The sequence below is a fragment of the Carettochelys insculpta genome, chromosome 2 (assembly GCF_033958435.1).
Source record: "Carettochelys insculpta isolate YL-2023 chromosome 2, ASM3395843v1, whole genome shotgun sequence".
Lineage (NCBI taxonomy): Eukaryota > Metazoa > Chordata > Testudines > Carettochelyidae > Carettochelys > Carettochelys insculpta.
The window spans coordinates 281,746,989-281,765,363 of record NC_134138.1 but is presented as its reverse complement, the minus strand read 5'-3'; the positions used below and the strand labels follow the sequence as shown (position 1 = coordinate 281,765,363).

Below are 18,375 nucleotides of genomic sequence, written 5' to 3'. Positions count from 1 at the left end.
TCTCTGTACTCCGAGACCGGCCGGTCCTCCCCTCTCTATGGTCTCCCTCTTGCCTCTCTGTACTCCGAGACCGGCCGGTCCTCCCCGCTCTATGGTCTCCCTCTTGCCTCTCTGTACTCCGAGCCCCGGCCAGTCCTCCCCTCTCTGTGGTCTCCCTCTTGCCTCTCTGTACTGCGAGCCCCTGCCGGTCCTCCCCTCTCTATGGTCTCCCTCTTGCCTCTCTGTACTCCGAGACCGGCCGGTCCTCCCCTGTCTATGGTCTTCCTCTTAGCTCCCTGCACTCAGAGCCCCTGCCGCTCCTCCGCAGTCTGGGTCAGAGCGCGTGCGCAGCTCTACAGCCAGTGGCAGAGCTGCCTCTCCCGGCTGTATGGTCATGCCCCGTCTTCTTCGCAGTCCCGCCTGCCCGGCGCCGGCTCGTCGTTGGCTACAGCTCCGCGGGGCCCGGAGCCGCCCGCTTTCCGGATTCGGCAAAGGCTCAGCCTTGGGAAGCGCTCCAGTTACAGCACAGGGAAGGGCAGATCTCTGAGGCTTTCACTGCTTCAAGGTGATTTGACAGCAGCCTTCAGCTTCCTGAAGGGAGCTCTGAACCGGGTGGGGGAGAGGCTGTTCTCAGTGGTGACAGAGGGCGGAACAAGGGGCAATGGTCTGAAGTTACAGAGGGAGAGAAGCAGGTTGAATATGAGGAAAAACTAGTTCATCAGGTGGGTGGTGAAGCACTGGAGTGCGTTGCCTAGAGAGGTGGTGGATTCTCCATCCCTGGAGGTTTTTTAGTGCTGGCTTGATAAGGTCCTGGTTGGGATGACTTAGAGGGGGTTCAACAAAAAGTCCTGTGGCACCTTATAGAGTAACAAATATTTGGAGCATAAGTTTGCATAGGCAAAAACCTGCTTCATCAGATGCATGAGTGGGGGGGGGGGCATTCAGAGGAGTATTTAAAGAGTGGGGTCCCAGTAAAAGGGAGGGCCAGAGCTGACAAGGTCTATTCAGTCAGGGTGGAAATGGCCCATTATCAGTAATATAGATCAAGAGAGGAGAAAAAACAAGTCAGATCACTCAGGGGGGATGTGGCCCACTGTCAGATTGTAATGTGGAGGCGTGAACTTCCACCACAGAGAATCTGTTTTTTAAGGGGCCAGCCATTCCCAGTCTCTGTTTAATCCTTGGTTGATGGAGTCAAATTTGCAAAAGAATTGCAGCTCAGAGATTTCTCACTCCATTCGATTTTTGAAATTTTTTGTTGTAGGACTGCTAATTTTAAATCTGGTGCTGAGTGTCCAGGGAGCTTGAAATGCTCTCCTACAGGACCCAACATCAACCATACCATCAGGAACAACAAGAAGTCTTGTGGCACTGGCACCTTATAGACTAACAGATATTTTGGAGCATAAGCTTTCATGGGCAAAGACCTGCTTCATCAGATGCATGAGTGGCGGGGTGATTTCAGAGGGGTATTTAAAGAGTGTGGTCCCAGTAAGAGGGAGGGGCCAGAGCTGTCAAAGTCTATTCAGCAAGGTGGAATACTGGACCATTTCCACCTTGCTGAATAGACCTTGTCAGCTCTGGCCCTCTCTCGTACTGGGACCCCACTCTTTAATTACCCCTTTGAAACCACCCCCGACTCATGCATCCGATGAAGCGGGTCTTTGCCCACGAAAGCTTATGCTCCAAATTATCTGTTAATCTATAAGGTGTCACAAGACTTCTTGTTGTTCTCGAACCTACAGACTAACATGGCTACCTCTCTGATACTCATACCATCAGGGGCTCCTTTACCTGCACGTCTACTGATATAATATATGCCATCATGTGCCAGCAATGTCCCACTGCAATTTACATTGGCCAAAATGGACAGTCTCTACGTAAAAGAATAATTTGACATAAATCAGACACCAAGAACAGCAACATAGAATATTTCAATCTCCCTGGACACTCAGTAACAAGTACATCTGATGGACGACTGAGCCGATTCTATCAATTCATGGCTATGTCTACACTAGCCCCAAACTTCGAAATGGCCGTGTAAATAGCCATTTCGAAGTTTACTAATGAAGCGCTGAAATACATATTCAGCGCCTCATTAGCATGCAGGCGGCCCCGGCACTTCAAAATTGACGTGGCTCGCCGCCGCGCAGCTCGTCCCAACGGGGCTCCTTTTCGAAAGGACCCTGCCTACTTCGAAGTCCCCTTATTCCTATGAGCAGATGGGAATAAGGGGACTTCAAAGTAGGCGGGGTCCTTTCGAAAAGGAGCCCCGTCTGGACGAGCTGCGCGGCAGCGAGCCGCGTCAATTTTGAAGCGCCGTGGCCGCCCGCATGCTAATGAGGTGCTGAATATGTATTTCAGCGCTTCATTGGTAAACTTCGAAATGGCCATTTACATGGCCATTTCGAAGTTTGGGGCCAGTTTAGACACGGCCCATATCTTACATGAGAACATATGAACAGCCATACTGGGTCAGACCAAAGGTTCCCGAGCTCAGTATCCTGTCTTTTCACAAGTCGCTGATATCACATGCCCCTGAGGGAATGAATAGAACAAACAGTCAAGTGACCCCTCCTGTCAGACATGTTCAGCCTCTAACAAAAACAGATACCAGGGACAGATTCCTGTCCATTCTGGCTACTAGGCATTGATGGACCTAACTTCTACAAAGTTATCTAATTCTTTTTTGAACCCTGTTAAAAGTCCTGGTCTTCACAAGATTCTCTAGCAAGGAGTTCCACAGGGGAGCTATGCACAATGAAGAAGAACTTCCTTTTGTTAGTTTTAAGCTTGCTACCCATTAATTTAATTTGATGACTCCTAGTTCTTGTCAAAACAAAAAAGCAATCAGGTAGCACTTTAAAGACTAACAAAATAATTTATTAGGTGATGAGCTTTTGTGTTGTGGACCCACTTTTTCAGATCTGGAAAGGACTGTGGAGGACAGCATGGATGCCTTTGCCAGGTCTAGTCATTTCTAGCTATGAAGAAGTTGGTCTGCCCCACAAAAGCTGATCACCTACTAAATTGTTAGTCTTTAAAGTGCTACATGACTGCTTTTCTGTTTTGTGAAGATACAGACTAAGAGCTATCTCTCTGTGACTAGTCTCCTAGTTCTTATGTTATGGGAACAAGTAATTAACTTTTCCTTATTCACCTTTTCCACATCAGTCATGATTTTATAGACCTCTGTAATATCACTTTTAGTCTCTTTCCTAAACTGAAAAGTTCCGGTCTTTTTAATCTCCCTTTATGTGGCACCTATTGAAAACCCCTTATCAGTTTTGTTGTCCTTTTCTGAACCTTTTCACCATCCATCTTTTATGAGATGAGGTGACCACATCCATACGTAGTATTCAAGATGTGGGCATACCATTAATTTATACAGAAGGGATAAGCTATTCTCTGTCTTATTCTGTATCCCTTTTTAATTATTCCTAAGTCTGTTTGCTTTTTTGACTCCTGCAGCACACTGAGCGGATGTTTTCAGAGAACTATCCATAGTGACTTCAAGGTCTCTCTATCTTGAATAGTTATAGCTAAATTAGTGCCCATCATTTTGTATGTTTAGTTGTGATTATTTTTCCAAGGTGCATTATTTATGTATCTCAATATGAAATTTCATGTGCCATTTTGTTACCCAATCACTAAGTTTTTTGAGATCTTTTTGACGTGTTTCAGTCTGCTTTGTTCTTAACTATCTTGAGCAGTTTAGTGTCCTCTGCCAATTTTGCCACCTCACTGTTTATTCCTTTCTCCAAATCATTTATAAATAGGTGGAATAAGACTGGTCCCAGTATGGACCATTGGAAGATACCACGAGTTACCACCCTCGTTTCTGAAAATTTACCATTGATTACTACTCTCTGGGCTTGTCTACATTAGCTCCCTACTTCAAAGGGAGGATGGTAAATAGGGTGTTGGGAATTTATTAATGAAGTGCTGTGGTGCATATGCAGCACTTCATTAAGCAAATTCCCCCTGTGGCAACTCTGAAGTGCCGGCTCACGTGTAGCTGCAGCTCACCCCCAGTATTTCAAAGTTGCCCCGGCATTTTGAAGTACTGGTGGGTTAGCTGTGGCTACATGTGAGCTGGCAAGTCGAAGTTTAACACTATGGAGTTGCTGAGGTGGGGAATTTGCTTAATGAAGTGCTGCATATGCACCACAGTGCTTCATAATAAATTCCCAACACCCTACTTACCATCCTCCCTTTGAAGTAGACAAGCCCTTTGTTTTCCCTCTTTAACAAGGTATCAGTCTACTTCCTTTGTATCCCATGACAACTTACTTTACTTAAGAGCCTTACTGGATTCCTCTTGTCCACAGCTTTATTCATCCCCTCCGCCATGTAGTAATTCCTAGCAGTTGGGGGGGCGCAGCCCCAGGAGTAGATTCCTAGAGCTATGTGGGCTCCCCAAAGACAAGGAAGCGTTCTGAGGAGTAGACTCCTGAGGCACCGCTCCCAGCAGGAAAAGGCCCACCCCAAACTGCCAGACGTTCCCCTTTCCTACCCTGACCACGTCTGGCTGCGCTCCCGAGGGGCGGCCCCAGCCTCTCTTCCCCTCGCCAGGTTATTGCTGTGGTCGCTTTAGGCGGCGGGGTGGCCCAGCCTGGGACTGTACGCGCGGCGCGGCGCGGCGCGGCGCGGCGGGCGGAGGGAGGCCGGCCGGCCGGGGCGCAAGTGCTGCGATGCCAACACACGAGACACCGCAGCGCGAGTGTTACTTTCTGAGCTGAGGAGGCTGCTGCCCTGAGGCCGAGGTGACCAGGGTCAGTCGCGCCAAGCCTGGGGGTGATGCGGCTCTGAGGTGCCAGGCGCGGGCACACCCACGCACCGTGCAGAACGGCGCGGGTGCCTACGCCCGGACTGCACTAAGAGCAAGCCCCTTCCGCCCACCGCACCCCATTTCCAAGGCCCCAGGGCTCGCCGCAGTGCATGCCGGGAGTCACAGGCCCTTCCGGGCCAGTAGCTTCCGGCGGCAGCAGAACTTGACTACCTTTCCCAGAGTGTGGTGGGGCCCGGCGAGCAGTGACGTTTCATGTGGCGATTGGCGGCAGGGGCGCAGGGGGCGGAGTGTGCGCACGCGGTAGCAGCTGTTCTGTTGCGACAGACGGAAAAAGCGCGGAGGAGCCGGGCGGCTGCTGGTGAGGGGCGCGTGGGGCCGGGCCCCGGGCCTGTCAGGTGGATGCGGGGCGCGTGGGGCCGGGCCCCGGGCCCCGGGCCTGGGGCCGGTGAGGTGGCTGCGGGGCGCGTGGGGCCGGGCCCCGGGCCTCGGGCCTGGGGCCGGTGAGGTGGCTGCGGGGCGCGTGGGGCCGGGCCCCGGGCCTGGGGCCGGTGAGGTGGCTGCGGGGCGAGCTGGGCGGGAGGCCTGAGGCCGGCGAGGGACGCTTGGCGCCGGGCCGCGGTGAGCGGCGGTGGGGACTGAGGTCGGCGAGGGGCGTGGCCGAAGGGCAGCAGGAGCTGGGGCAGTTGATTGGGCCTTGCCGGCATCTGGCCGCTGCTTACCTGATGCCTGCGGGCGAACTGGTGACCGGCCCTCTGGCGCCTCCGCCTTTCTGAGCTGCCGCCGCCCCCGTTAGCTGTTGGGCGAAACCCCTGACAGCAGTGTTTGGGCCAGCGCCCCTCACCGCAGCGCTGCTCCGCCAGCAGCTACGGTCGGTCCCTTGCGGCTCCTGCTACAACCTCGCTGTCTGCTGGCCATTTCCCAGCCGCTTCCAGCAGCCGAAGCGGCCGCTTGGATTGGGGCCCATGCTACCCAATGGGACTGTTGGCTCCTGGCCTTTCTTGGGGGACCTCGGAGAAGTAGGGCTTGTTGGCCTCTTTCTGAGCCCTAAACCCAGGAAAGCGCAGTTAGGTTTCAGATCATGTAAACTGTACTGGAAGTTCAGCAAATGGGACTCAGCCTCAGGGTGAGGGCCTGGTGTATCTCTACTGGGTCTCTTCCTCCTTTTAATTCTGTAGCTGTGCTAGACCTGCAGTCTATAACCATGCCCTCTGACTTGGCCAAGAAGAAGGCCGCCAAAAAGAAAGAGGCAGCCAAAGCTCGCCAACGGCCAAAGAAAACCCCAGAGGAGAACGGGGATGCAGAGATTGAGCAACAGGAGCTGAAGAATGAGGAGGCCAATGGGACAGAAGGGTCAGGTGAGGAAAGAGTATTCTGTTTTGGACACTTTCGTTTTCCTAGGAAGCTGGGTTCACTATGTGCCTCCTAGTTCAGCGCCATCTGTGCCATCAATGCTTAATTTCATCCAGGGCATGGCAGTTCATAGCTTTGTTATCTCAGGGCTTGCCGCATCAATTTTGAATGTAAAACAAACTGCTTCAGCCTTGGGCTCTTCTTTTATTGCAGGTTAAGAACTGCATGTGATTCTTTTGCTGCATGAGTGCCCACCAACTGACTGGTTAAAGGAGCTCTCTACCTTCAGTGAAGGTCAAACCCAGGCACCTGAGGAGTACGGGGTATTTAGCAGCATTTCCACAATAACGTATCTTATGGAGCTAGCTTGGCTGCCTGTACATGTGCTTCTGTCTCAGGAGCATCTAAAATAACAAAGACCAATAGATAGCAAAGATGCTGAATTGGATTACCCTACAAGCTAACCTACGAATATTAAACTCCAATGGGTGAAAATATCTGATTGTTAGCTCATGCTGGATCCTTATTAAGATACTGTCCAAAATCATTATCTATTTCTAACTGTTAAGAAGGCTCACTCCATTTCCTTCGCACAGTAATTGTGGTGCAATTGATAAGTTTGTTGCCCACAAGTAAGGCTACCACAACACTTCCTGCCCTAACCCAGTATATCCATTCTTACGCTCATAAGACCTTGCAGAGTAGGAACAGATGGTGCTGTTTTGGCAGCATGCCATAAAAGCAGACATATTGCAGACTTGTCTTGCCCACTGATACTTAAACCTGCACTACTACTCTGGGATTTCAGTTTTCTTATTTTCGCTCTGTTGGCATAGGCCTGAGGTGTGTTTGTCTATTTCTGGGATACATCTGACATGCTATGGTTAGTGATTTTGGATAGCTTGATGATTGAGATCCTTCCAATAGGGGACCATTGGCCTTGTGTTCCCTACAGAGGAAACAGGGAACACTCTTATTTTGGTAGTAATATGTTTTCACAATGTATGTGGAGCAGGAAGAAGCAGGTTTCTTCTAGAGGTGGCATACTAGCAGGGCTGTAGCAAGGGTGGGTCCAGCAGCCTCCAGGGTACAAAGCCGTAGGGACAAAAAAATGACAGGAAAGAATGGTAGATGGTGCAAGTGTCTGCTCACCCCAGGCACTAAAATACCTAGTGACTATTCTGTATGCCAGACAGTTGTGATACCTCGGAGCCAGAATCCTTTGGAGAAATAATCTACTTGTAAAGAATCCTGTTTTTCTGTGTAATTGCCTGAGGTGAAGCATCTGTGTAGCATGCAAAGAGATTTGTGGAATAAATCTGTTGGTGGTACCAGGATCCAGTGGACAGATGAGGGATGAGAGACTTCAATTCTAGTACTACTTCTGCCACTGACCTATTCTGTGATCTTGGGCAAGTTATTTCTCCTTCCATCTTTTGTCTTTCTAGTTGACCAAGGAAAGTGAGACCCTAACACTCAGTGGTGTTTGTCTGGAATGTGGTAACTTTGAAGACCGCATGTGATCAATTCCAAAACTTCAGGAAATGTTCTGGGCATCAGTGGAAGGACCCCCCCACAGCTCCCATTGATTTTTGCTGACAGTCGAAAAACTGGAATTTCTGAAAATCCTGATTTCTACACAGTGCACCTATGGTGTTACAGGCCAAGGAACACTGAAATCAGAAGTAATTCAGCCAGTCGTTACTCACTATGCCTATTTATTTGCTCACTTCAATCCCATTTGGTGACCTGAATCAGCAAATGAAACTGCACTAACTGTGGTGTGGTACAGTGCTGGGGGGGGTCAGATCCCTCATCATTGTGAGAGCAGGGGGAGGGTTGAGCACTGCTATGGGGACCCTTGGTAACTCCTTGTCTTCTTGCATGTCTCCGCACACAGAGATAGATGCTTTAACAAAGGAGCTGGAAGACTTTGAGCTGAAGAAAGCAGCTGCCCGTGCTGTCACTGGGGTGCTGGCCTCCCACCCCAACAGCACTGATGTGCACATCATTAACCTCTCGCTAACTTTCCATGGCCAGGAGCTACTGAGCGACACCAAACTTGAACTGAACTCAGGGCGTCGCTATGGGCTTATCGGGCTCAATGGCATAGGTGAGATTGAGGGTATTCTATGCCTGTGTGGAGAGCGCGTCTTTGTGCTGGCTTGGATAAATGATGTTCCTGGGGGACAGTGAACTGGTGGGGAGCAACAAGATGCAAAATGTCAGTGATGCCAGAGGGAGGAGCCCCTTGAATGGGAAGAAACAATTTGAGACTCAGCTGAGGCAGGGCAGCAAATACATCTGAGATACCTGCCCACACCCAGGGGAGACACATGGGAGAGTAAAACTGGGAAAGGAGTTAGGTGGATTTGCATTGAAGCCTTTGGGTTTTGTATGTAGTGGGGACACAGGGCAGAAAAGTGATAGTGACCATGGTTCTCTTTTTAAAATCTTGCTTTCTTGGCTTCTGTGACTCTGTCCTCTCCTGTTTCTGTCCCTCCCTTTCTAATAGAATATCCTTCTCATCTGCCTTCCAGTTGTTCTGGGTTTCCATGGGGCTCAATCCTTGGTCCCTACTTTTTTCTCTTTCCACCGTGTCTCATATTCGGCTATCATCTCTGTGGATGATTCACCTCTTTATTCCAGTCCTATTTTCTGTTTAAAATAAAACTTAGTTTCTCTTTCTGACATATACTTGGGGTGCCTAGCCATCAACTTGAGCTTAACATGGATAAAACATCTCTTGATCACCTTCCCTGCTATCTTCTGTGCCACCCCGTGTGTCATTAATGCTTATAACTTGGGAGTCACACTCAAGCTGGATCTTGTCTAGGTCTTCACATCCAGGCTATAATCTAAATGTCTGATTCTTTTTACATAACATCTAAAATATAGCCATTCCTATTCATCTACACAGCTAAAGTTCTCTTCCAGGCCCTCAGCATCTTGCTTCTTAATTATTGGCCTATACGTCTGGTCTTGACCAGTTCAGTCTTGCCCCACTCCTACCTATTCAGGCTACTGCTGCAAATCACTTTGATCATATCATTGCACTCTTTTTGAATCTGTCCACTGGTTCCTCCTTCTCTGTCATCTCAGATATAAGCTGCTGGTCATCACTGTCTAGGTTCTTCACAGTTAGTTCCAGCCCTACCCATCAGTTCTCTTTTTGATGCTTGCCTCTGATTAGTTGTTGACATCCTGCAGTGCCTGCTTTTTAAATTTTATAGCACCTTTGTGCTTTCTCCCATGCCTGGGAGGAGCACCCCATAAATATCTGCAGAAGTATTTCCTTTGTTACTTTCTAGACTATCCTAACTTTCCTTTGCCATGAGCCCTACATAAAACTTGAAAGTTAGGCTGCTAGTATGCAGTGATCACAGTCTATCATGCTCACCAATATTGTCTCGTTGTTGTCTTGTTAGTCTCTCTATCTGTACCTCTGTTTTTCTCTTTACACTTGAATTGGGAGCCTTGCGTGGCAGTGAATCTCTCTCTTGTTCTGTTTCTACAGTTCCTAGCGTAGCAGTCGGAAGTCACTAGTGTGGTGTCCTGGCAGGTGGTCATTCAGCTACACGAAAATCCTCCGCTGTATATCACATTAGCCATCTGTGCAGGGCTAATGTAGTAGACTCCAGGAGAACCCCCAAAGACCACAAAAATCAGATAAGGATCAAATGTGCTAGGCCAGGTTTATTGAAAACGAAGAACAGTCTTAGCTTCCCTGGACCAGAGCGCTATGATTAGGCTAATGCATGTATAAGCTCATTACAGTAGACTAGCTCATTCGGTGCCAAGGAATGCAACACCGCCCCCTAGGCAGAGCAAAGAGTCAAGTCAAGGTGTACCGCAACATTGTTGCTATGTCTACATTAGCCCTCTCCTTTCAGAAGGGGCATATTAATGAGGCAGTTTGGAAAATGCTAATGAGGTGCTGACATGAATATGCAATGCCTCATTAGCATAATGGTGGCCACACATGATTTGGAAGTGCCACTTTTGGTACGCACACCAACCATGTAGATGTGGGGGGCCTTTCAAAAGGACCCCCTCCCCCAACTTCAAAAGCCCCTTCTTCCTAAAGCCAAATAGGAAGAAGGGGCTTTTGAAGTCGGGGGGGGGGGTTCCTTTCGAAAGGCCCCCCATCTATATGGATGGCGTGTGTTTTGAAAGTGGCACTTCCAAGTCACGCACAGTTGCCATTATGCTAATAAGGTGCTGCATATTCATATCAGTGCCTCATTAGCGTATTCCAAACTGCCTCAGTAACATATCCCTTCCAAAAGGAGGGGACTGTTATAGACGCAGCTTTATAGACTGAAACAAACTATCTATGATATATAGTGTGTATCATCTTATCTGTTAATGGCCTGTTCGCTGCTTCTCTTTGTGCTTTCCTCCTGACATTTCAGACAAAGCATTCCTATTCACCACTTGTGCTTTCGCTCCTGATTATTCAGACAAGATATTGATATTCATCACATTTGTCAAACTGTTCTACCATCTGTTAGGTTGGGGTGTCCTTGTATTGTTTTGGTGGACTGTAGGTACATGTTCTGTATGTTTTAGCTTTAATGGTGCTGAGTTCATGCCTGCAAGCCAGTGTCCGGGACAGACATCTGCTTTGGGCTGGGTCTGGCTGTTATTCACAGTGTAACTTGTGCTTACTTTGGTTCAGGCCTTACACCAAGCCCCTGCTTCAGGCTCTTCCTCCTCCCCATAGCATAGTAATCTCCTGATTCAAGTAGGGCTTCTAGGTGCCTTGGGAATTCACATAGTAGTAAATGCACTAGCTTTTGATGCCAGACAATAACAGGAAGGTGTTTGTCTGCCTGCACGTAGGAAAGTCCATGCTCCTATCCGCTATTGGGAAGCGTGAAGTGCCAATCCCAGAGCACATTGACATCTATCACCTGACCCGGGAGATGCCCCCTAGTGAGAAGACACCACTGCAGTGTGTGATGGAGGTGGATACGGAGAGGGCCATGCTGGAGCGGGAGGCAGAGCGGCTGGCTCATGAGGATGGTAATGCTCTGAGAGGTTAATGTAGGCAGGGAATCCCTCTAGTGGAAGGGTCTGTTGTTCAAGATCTTCACCACAGCTTTCACAGGACATGAAGCCTGACTCTGCTGTGCAGCCCTAACTGGAGATTTTTGGTTAGTACTTCTCCCTCTCTAATAGCACTCAAACCAGAATGAAGCGTGTGCCCCTGGCGCTTGCTGTGGGGTCCCTAACAGGGGTGGGAGATTTTGGACAAAGGGGAAGAGGTAGGCCCCAGCAACTGCCCACAGCTGTGGTGAGGGGCATGAGTAGAAAGTAAGACACTGGCACAGGCATTGACTGGCAGAGTCTCCTCTCGCAGCAGAGTGCGAGAAGCTGATGGAACTATATGAGCGTCTGGAAGAGCTAGATGCTGACAAGGCAGAGGTTCGGGCTTCACGGATCCTGTACGGCTTGGGCTTCACTCCGGCCATGCAGAGGAAGAAGCTGAAAGATTTTAGTGGTGGCTGGCGAATGAGGGTGGCTCTTGCTAGGTGAGTACTATACTGAATGCGCCCTCTCTGGGGACTTCCCTTTTCTGTTCCAGGTTGGTACAGTGGAAGCACAGATCCCTGGGGGGTGGGGGGGTTGTGGGAGTTGCTTTCTGGGCCTCCACTTACCAAGCTAAGCTTGGGGAACCCTTCATTCACTACCTCTCTCCTTCTGGCCTCTACAGAGCTCTCTTCATTCGGCCATTCATGCTACTGCTGGATGAGCCAACAAACCACCTGGACCTGGATGCCTGTGTGTGGCTGGAAGAAGAGCTGAAAACGTAAGCATGGCTAGGAGGCAGCTATTGCTGTGCTCTGGTTTCTGTGCATCCCTGCTCAGGCATGCCAGTATCGCTTGCTTCCAGGAGTAATTGCAGTAGTTCTATGGACATGGAGACGTCTGCATTATAGTGGCACTGAGGCCCCGTAGTGCTGGGTGTTGCTTGTACAGTAGGAGAGTCCATGCCCCACAGGTTTTCTCTGGGAGGCATTACTGAGTTAGGCTTACCCATGGAGCAGACTAGGTCCTCCAAAAATTGCGTGTTGGGTCTCTTTCCTCTATTCTGCCCAGTTGTGGTGAGGGATCATCCCTTTTTCATGGGATTAGGCCCTGCTGCTTTCCCTAAAGCTTTTATAGCACCTGGTACTTTGGCACATGAGGAGATCCAGAATGATTCTTAATATACATGAACAGTGCTGTGCATGGATACAAAATTTGTATCTGCCTGTCTGCAAAAGTGAGCCATAGATACTTGCACCCTGTGAATATAAAGAGGATATTTGTGAATTTGCAGGGCTCTGTACATGAACTCCTTCAGGTTGCTGGTAGGGCTGTCAGCCTAGGCGTCTCAGCCCAGTCAGGCCTCCTAATAATTCTGCATGATGCTCCAGGTTCAAACGGATCCTTGTGCTGATCTCCCACTCCCAGGATTTCCTGAATGGTGTCTGCACCAACATCATCCACATGCACAACCGCAAGCTGAAGTACTATACGGTGAGTGAGTGGGACCAGGGTGTGACAACCTCCTGGGATGGAGGAGGACATGGAGACCCTTGTTCAGGCCACTGACTCCATCTCAGACTCATTCCTTACTCCAGAACAGAAATGTGCAGTGTAAAGAGCACCTGCTTGTAAGAGGCTTTGGAGGCTGCTTATCCCTGCTATGTGGAGATAGGGTGTGGTCTTTGAGAGTTGTCATGCAATCTGGTCTCCCCCCTTCAGGGAAATTATGATCAGTATGTGAAGACCAGGCTGGAGCTGGAAGAAAATCAGATGAAGCGTTTCCACTGGGAGCAAGATCAGATTGCCCACATGAAGGTACCTTTGTAGCTGGATTGCAGATCAGTCTTCTCCCACATGCCCTGCACTGTAGCAACCACTACAAAGTAATTATTTCTCATTACAGAATTACATTGCACGATTTGGTCACGGCAGTGCCAAGCTGGCCAGGCAGGCCCAAAGCAAAGAGAAGACCCTTCAGAAAATGATGGCTTCTGGGCTAACAGAGAGGGTGGTGAATGATAAGGTAAGATGGGGGAAAACAGGTCTTCCTGTGCACTGTATGAGATTGGTGAAGTGAATAAGCTGCAGATGAGAATAATTGGTTCTGGAAAAAGGAATGGCTGGTGGGGAGGGACAGTACATTTTTCACTAGCTCTCTAACAGAAGACTGGCCAAAGGAGAATGTATGTGGGGGCTACTATACAAAGGCTTCTTATGCTGAATGTGGAGAAAGAGACTTGTTGAACCCTCTCAAGGGATCTAAAGCAAGGAGTTCTGAATGGCTGTGGGGATGACGGGGGTGCACAGACCCTCCTGTCCACTGAATGACGACTGCTGTAGGGACATGAACACACATCCCTGATAAAGGAAGTGGAATGGGAAGGCAGTAGCTGGCAGTGGGCTGAATCTCACAGCAAACCTAGCGAGATACAGACCTGCTTGACTTGGCCTCTAGGAGCAATTTATAAAGCCACCTACTGCATCCTGGTATTGTGGGCCTCTGAGTTCTGAGGATGCAGGCAGCTGTTCCTTCATACTTGTAAGTCTAGTAATGCTGAAACTGCAAGGCACTTGATGTGGGGTTGTTTTGTTCGCAGACTCTCTCATTTTATTTTCCATCATGTGGAAAAATCCCCCCTCCTGTCATCATGGTGCAGAATGTCAGCTTCAAGTATATGAAGGATGGGGTGAGTATTCCCTGCATGTTGTCTAGGTTGCATGAAAATTCTTTCTCTGCCCTCCCCTTTTTTTAAACCTGGGATCACTGGCCAAGCTTCTCAATTTAGCTGTAGCATGGGGAGGGGCTCCACTCTTGAATGTGAGGCTTGTCAGAAGTGCCCAAGATGGACCTGCTTATTGCAGCTGTGCAGGTGTTTGGGGGGCAGCGTGTCTCCTCTCACTGTCTCTCCTCTGGATTGCAGCCCTGGATCTATAACAACTTGGAGTTTGGGATTGACCTGGACACACGTGTGGCACTTGTGGGACCCAACGGAGCTGGGAAGTCAACACTGCTGAAATTACTCACAGGAGAGGTATGATTCCAACTGGGTTTTCTTCCCAGTCTTTCTCCTACTCCTGCTACAAGAAGGGGCAGCACCCAAAGTGCTTTCTTATATAGAGTCTGTTGTATTCCATCTACAATAATACACGGGTTCAGACTGTAAAGTGTTAGCATGACCCAGTAGCGCTCAGCATTAACAGTCCCAAACAAGGTTGGGGCTAATGCAACTGCCACTCCTGACGGGAGTGGGGAGATTGTTCTTGTCAGCGGCGGGAGCCTGACTCTTGCCACTGCTGTTAGGGCAGCTTCCTGCTCCTGTCAGGAGCAGTAGGTGAAAGTCAGGTTGCCATCCATGACAGGAGCAGGGAAGCTGACCATCACTGGTCAGTCTCCTGGGTCCTGCCAGCAGCAGGGAGCCAGGCTGCCCTTTGGTTGCTGGCTCCCCACCACTCAAGGGTAACTCCAGGTTACCCAAAAATTCAACTTACGTGGGGTTGCCAAGAACGCAACCTCTACACAAGTTGAGGGTCTACTATATAGAACTCTGCCTACTAAGGATTGTGGCAATCATACTAACAATTTTTTTTGCTTTTTTTAAATTTTATATAGAAAAAGAGGAAGACATGTAAAGCATTTGAAGTATAAAATATTAAATAAACTTTAATTGAACAATATATATTGTTGCCTTTCCCTTTAGCTGAAGAGTTTTTAGAAAACAGTTTGTAGATGGTATTAAAGCTAGCAATAACTTTCCCCAGAAAGGAGAGAAGCTAGTTGAAATGTGCTAAAGCTGCTGTTTTTTTGTTTTTAAAATGAGATTGGACTGCAACAAGACAAATACCCATAAAAGGGAGAGAAAAAGACCAGCAAAGATAGAAAGTGTAGTTTCTGTCTTAGATATCAGTTCTCTTTCCCTACTGGAAAAACTGAGGCAAAACACACTGTCAAATCAACTCTTAGACATGTCAAGCTTCTTCCAGCATCAGACTATGCAAGGCACTGCATTTAGCTATCATTTCCTGTTCATAAGCTTAAAACAATGTTGCAAAATACAGCCTTAAAGTGAAGGAAAAAGGGGAGGGATAGGAAGAGAAATGTGGAAAAGAAAAAGAGCACAAGGACAGGGAGCTGCCTACATGCTTCACATGGGGCGGGAATTCTAAGCGTGCAGGAGCTGGGGGAGGGGGTGGCTGAGCCTGCTTCTGCTGGAGCTGCGTTGAGAAGGAGGAAGCAGGGTCCATGGAGGAGCAGAGCAGGAACCCAGCTCACCCTCCCTCCTGCCTCTGCAGCAGCATGCTGCCCACCAGCCACCATTGGGAGCTGCAGGTGGGTGCCCCCTGACTGTGCCAGGGAGACAAGGGAAGAAAGCAGCTGGCTAGCCCCCATGGCCAGAGCTGTTTCTTCCACTCCCAGCCCAGGTGAGCCTCGTCCTCCTCTGTCTGCTCGCTGGCACTGCCCAGCTGCTGCAGCCCACTCTGGGTGCTGCATTCTGCTGGGGATGAGCAGGCAGGCAGGCAGCTTCACTCTAGCCATAGCTAGGAGCCACAGCCAAGTGGTGGAAGAGAAGTGGCGGCTCTTCCACCAGCTGTTCGCTCCCCCCTCCTCTTCTGTCACTGCCACAACTGTCTTGGAAGTGCCCACCTGCAGCACTCGGTATGAGCGCCACCACTGCTTGCATTGCACCATCTGCCTGCGTAGGGCGGCAGAGTGGGCACTAGCTCCGGGCCACCTCAGTTGCTGTGGGAGGTGGGCAGTGCTCAGAGCTGTCCTCTGAGGCAGGTAAATCCTGGGGTTGGGGGTTTGTATGTGATGGGTTAAGCCTGGGATTGGGCTGCGGGGTGGTGTGGGGCTGAGAGGGGTTTAAGCCTGGGGTTTATGGGGGGTGGTTTGTGGCCGAATGCCGGCACCTTTTTTCTAGGGGGGGAAGAAAACACCATTGATTATTGTGAAACTGTATAAACTTCTGTACTTTCCCAGAGTTGAGCTCTCGGTTAGAATAAGTTTGTAGGCCCAGTTATTAAAACATATAACCCTTTCACTTACCTCAAGGAGCATCCTCTCTATAAAATAATATTGGGGGAGGGGAGAAACAATAAGGCCACAGTACGTTGTCACACCCCACTCAGACCAGCAGTCCTGGCTGTCTCCTATCCGCTCGGGCGAGCAAGCTGATATGGGCCACTGATTTCCTCCCCCTCCCAGCCAGTGTACTGCAAAATGTCATCAATTTTCCCTAACTTTGCAGAGCCCTCAGGGGTGGGGGAAGGGGAAACAGATGACCCCAGAGGATCCTGTGTGCACTGGGAGGCAGCTGATCTGCTGCTTCCTGGCCTGAACAAGCTGCTGGGGAGTCCACCTCCACTCCCTGCTGTTGCAAGGGAGAGGGTGGGAGCCTTTTGGAGCTGGAACATGGTTTCACAGACTCATAGAACAATAGAGCTGGAAGAGACCTAAAAAAGCTATCAGGTCCATCCCCCTGCCCCAGGCAGGACCAAAACCATCAGATCAGTCCAGCCGGGGCTTTGTTTAAATGCCATGTCCTGGCTCCAGTGGACTGGCAGGGAGGGGAGCCTGCTGTCAATGGTTACTCATTTATTCAACAGCCATAGCATGGGAGTAATGGGCTTAAACTGCAGCAAGGGAGGTTTAGATTAGACATTAGGAAAAACCTGCTAACTGTCAGGGTGGTTAAACAGTGGAATAAATTACCTTGGGAGTCTGTGGAATCTCCATCGCTGGAGATTAAGAGCAGGTTAGTTAGACATCTATCTGTGATGGTCCTGCCAAGAGGGCAGGGAACTGGACTTGATGACTTCTTGAGGTCCCTTCCAGTTATAGTGTTCTATGATTCTGTGCCACTGAGCAGATTTTGAAAGTGTCTGTGTTCCCTGCCTAAGGGGGTGTATTCTTTGGTGGATTTCAAACTTTAATGCATTTAATCCTTGGTTAGCTTGTATGTGCTATGTTGCAGACCTCTCTAGTAAGACTATAACCATAGTAAATGTGACTTATCAGCAATTGATTCAGCTGAAAAAAAGCGGGTGTGCTGTGGAATTGTCCCATTGAAGTGTGCCATGTTACTGGAAAGGCTGGGAATCACTGATGTGGGCCATTGTGGTATGGGTGGCTGTGCTGCGATTCTCTTGTGAAATACTTCGTCTTCCCTTCCAGCTGCTACCCACAGATGGGATGATTCGTAAACACTCTCATGTGAAAATTGGCCGATACCACCAGGTATTACCTGCAGGAGCAGTGAGGAATGGTACAGGCTTCTAGGGTGGCTACCTGGAAAGAGGGGTCTCATGTCTCCATTTTTTTTCCCTAGGCCCTTTCCCCAAGCCTAACCTAAAAGTCTCTAGCTACTGCTTACCAGCTGTGCCTCCAGGTGCAGAGGTGCCTGATACCAAGCCCTGTGCTGTGAATAATTGGGAAAGCTGCTGCTCACTAAATAAAAGCGTGCTAAACTTCCCTCTAGCTCACGTCTCCTCCTTCTGGGTTTGGCTATTGAGGAGACCAAGGTGGCAACCTATGCTTCATTAGGGAGGTGTGGCAATGCTTCTTGGGGCCAGTCTCGTCTCTGATCCCTTTGAGTGGAGACTGACTCTGTGCCTTGTTCAACACAGAGCATGTTGGTCTCCACCAGAATTCTGTTAGGTCTGAAGGCTGCTTCCTCACCCCTTGTGAGCCTTTTACCACAGTGAGGGGCTGGCAGATATGGGTTGCTATGATCTGGGGATGAAGATGTCTCAGGTTCTGGCTCCCACTCCCCAGCAGGTACCTTCAGAGTAAGAGATTGTGGGGCTGGGAAGGGCTTGTGGGCTATGACCTTGCTCCCAGCAGGTGACTTGGATTTCTGCTTGAATTTGCTCTTCTCTTTGCCTAGCACTTGCAAGAGCAATTGGACTTAGATCTCTCACCTCTGGAGTATATGATGAAATGCTACCCAGAAATCAAGGAGAAGGAGGAGATGAGGAAGATTATTGGCAGATACGGTTTGACAGGGAAGCAGCAGGTAGGTTGGACTGCAATGGCCATCTATTCTATCTGGCTTGTTCTTGGTGTGATACTAGGGGTGCAGAGCCCCCATCATCCTTTTGTTCACCTGCCAGTCATCTGAAGTTACTGGGCAGTGTGCTACATTGGGGAAAATAAGTGCAAGCCCTCTCCTGCTTAGGTACTTGTAGCCGCAGAGCTACAGTGTCCGTCACCTCCTTGC

At 49.4% G+C, this 18,375-nt stretch overlaps 1 protein-coding gene across 2 annotated transcripts in view; it reads left to right on the top strand.

Annotated features, from left to right (window-relative positions):
• The first annotated feature begins 353 nt into the window (after positions 1–353).
• The window catches only part of ABCF2 (ATP binding cassette subfamily F member 2), a 30,908-nt gene continuing 12,886 nt past the window's right edge, over positions 354–18,375 (top strand). Inside the window, exons 1-13 of one of the 2 annotated variants that reach the window (XM_074985414.1) lie at positions 354–544; positions 5,947–6,126; positions 8,022–8,234; positions 10,967–11,149; positions 11,487–11,658; positions 11,841–11,936; positions 12,547–12,649; positions 12,878–12,973; positions 13,062–13,181; positions 13,756–13,845; positions 14,080–14,190; positions 17,331–17,393; positions 18,043–18,171. In XM_074985414.1, the coding sequence (XP_074841515.1) occupies positions 5,973–6,126; positions 8,022–8,234; positions 10,967–11,149; positions 11,487–11,658; positions 11,841–11,936; positions 12,547–12,649; positions 12,878–12,973; positions 13,062–13,181; positions 13,756–13,845; positions 14,080–14,190; positions 17,331–17,393; positions 18,043–18,171 (1,530 nt within the window). In that variant the 5' untranslated portion in view covers positions 354–544; positions 5,947–5,972. Of the gene's footprint in view, positions 545–5,053; positions 5,130–5,946; positions 6,127–8,021; positions 8,235–10,966; positions 11,150–11,486; positions 11,659–11,840; positions 11,937–12,546; positions 12,650–12,877; positions 12,974–13,061; positions 13,182–13,755; positions 13,846–14,079; positions 14,191–17,330; positions 17,394–18,042; positions 18,172–18,375 lie in introns of those variants that run through there. The other variant, XM_074985413.1, reaches the window with a different exon arrangement.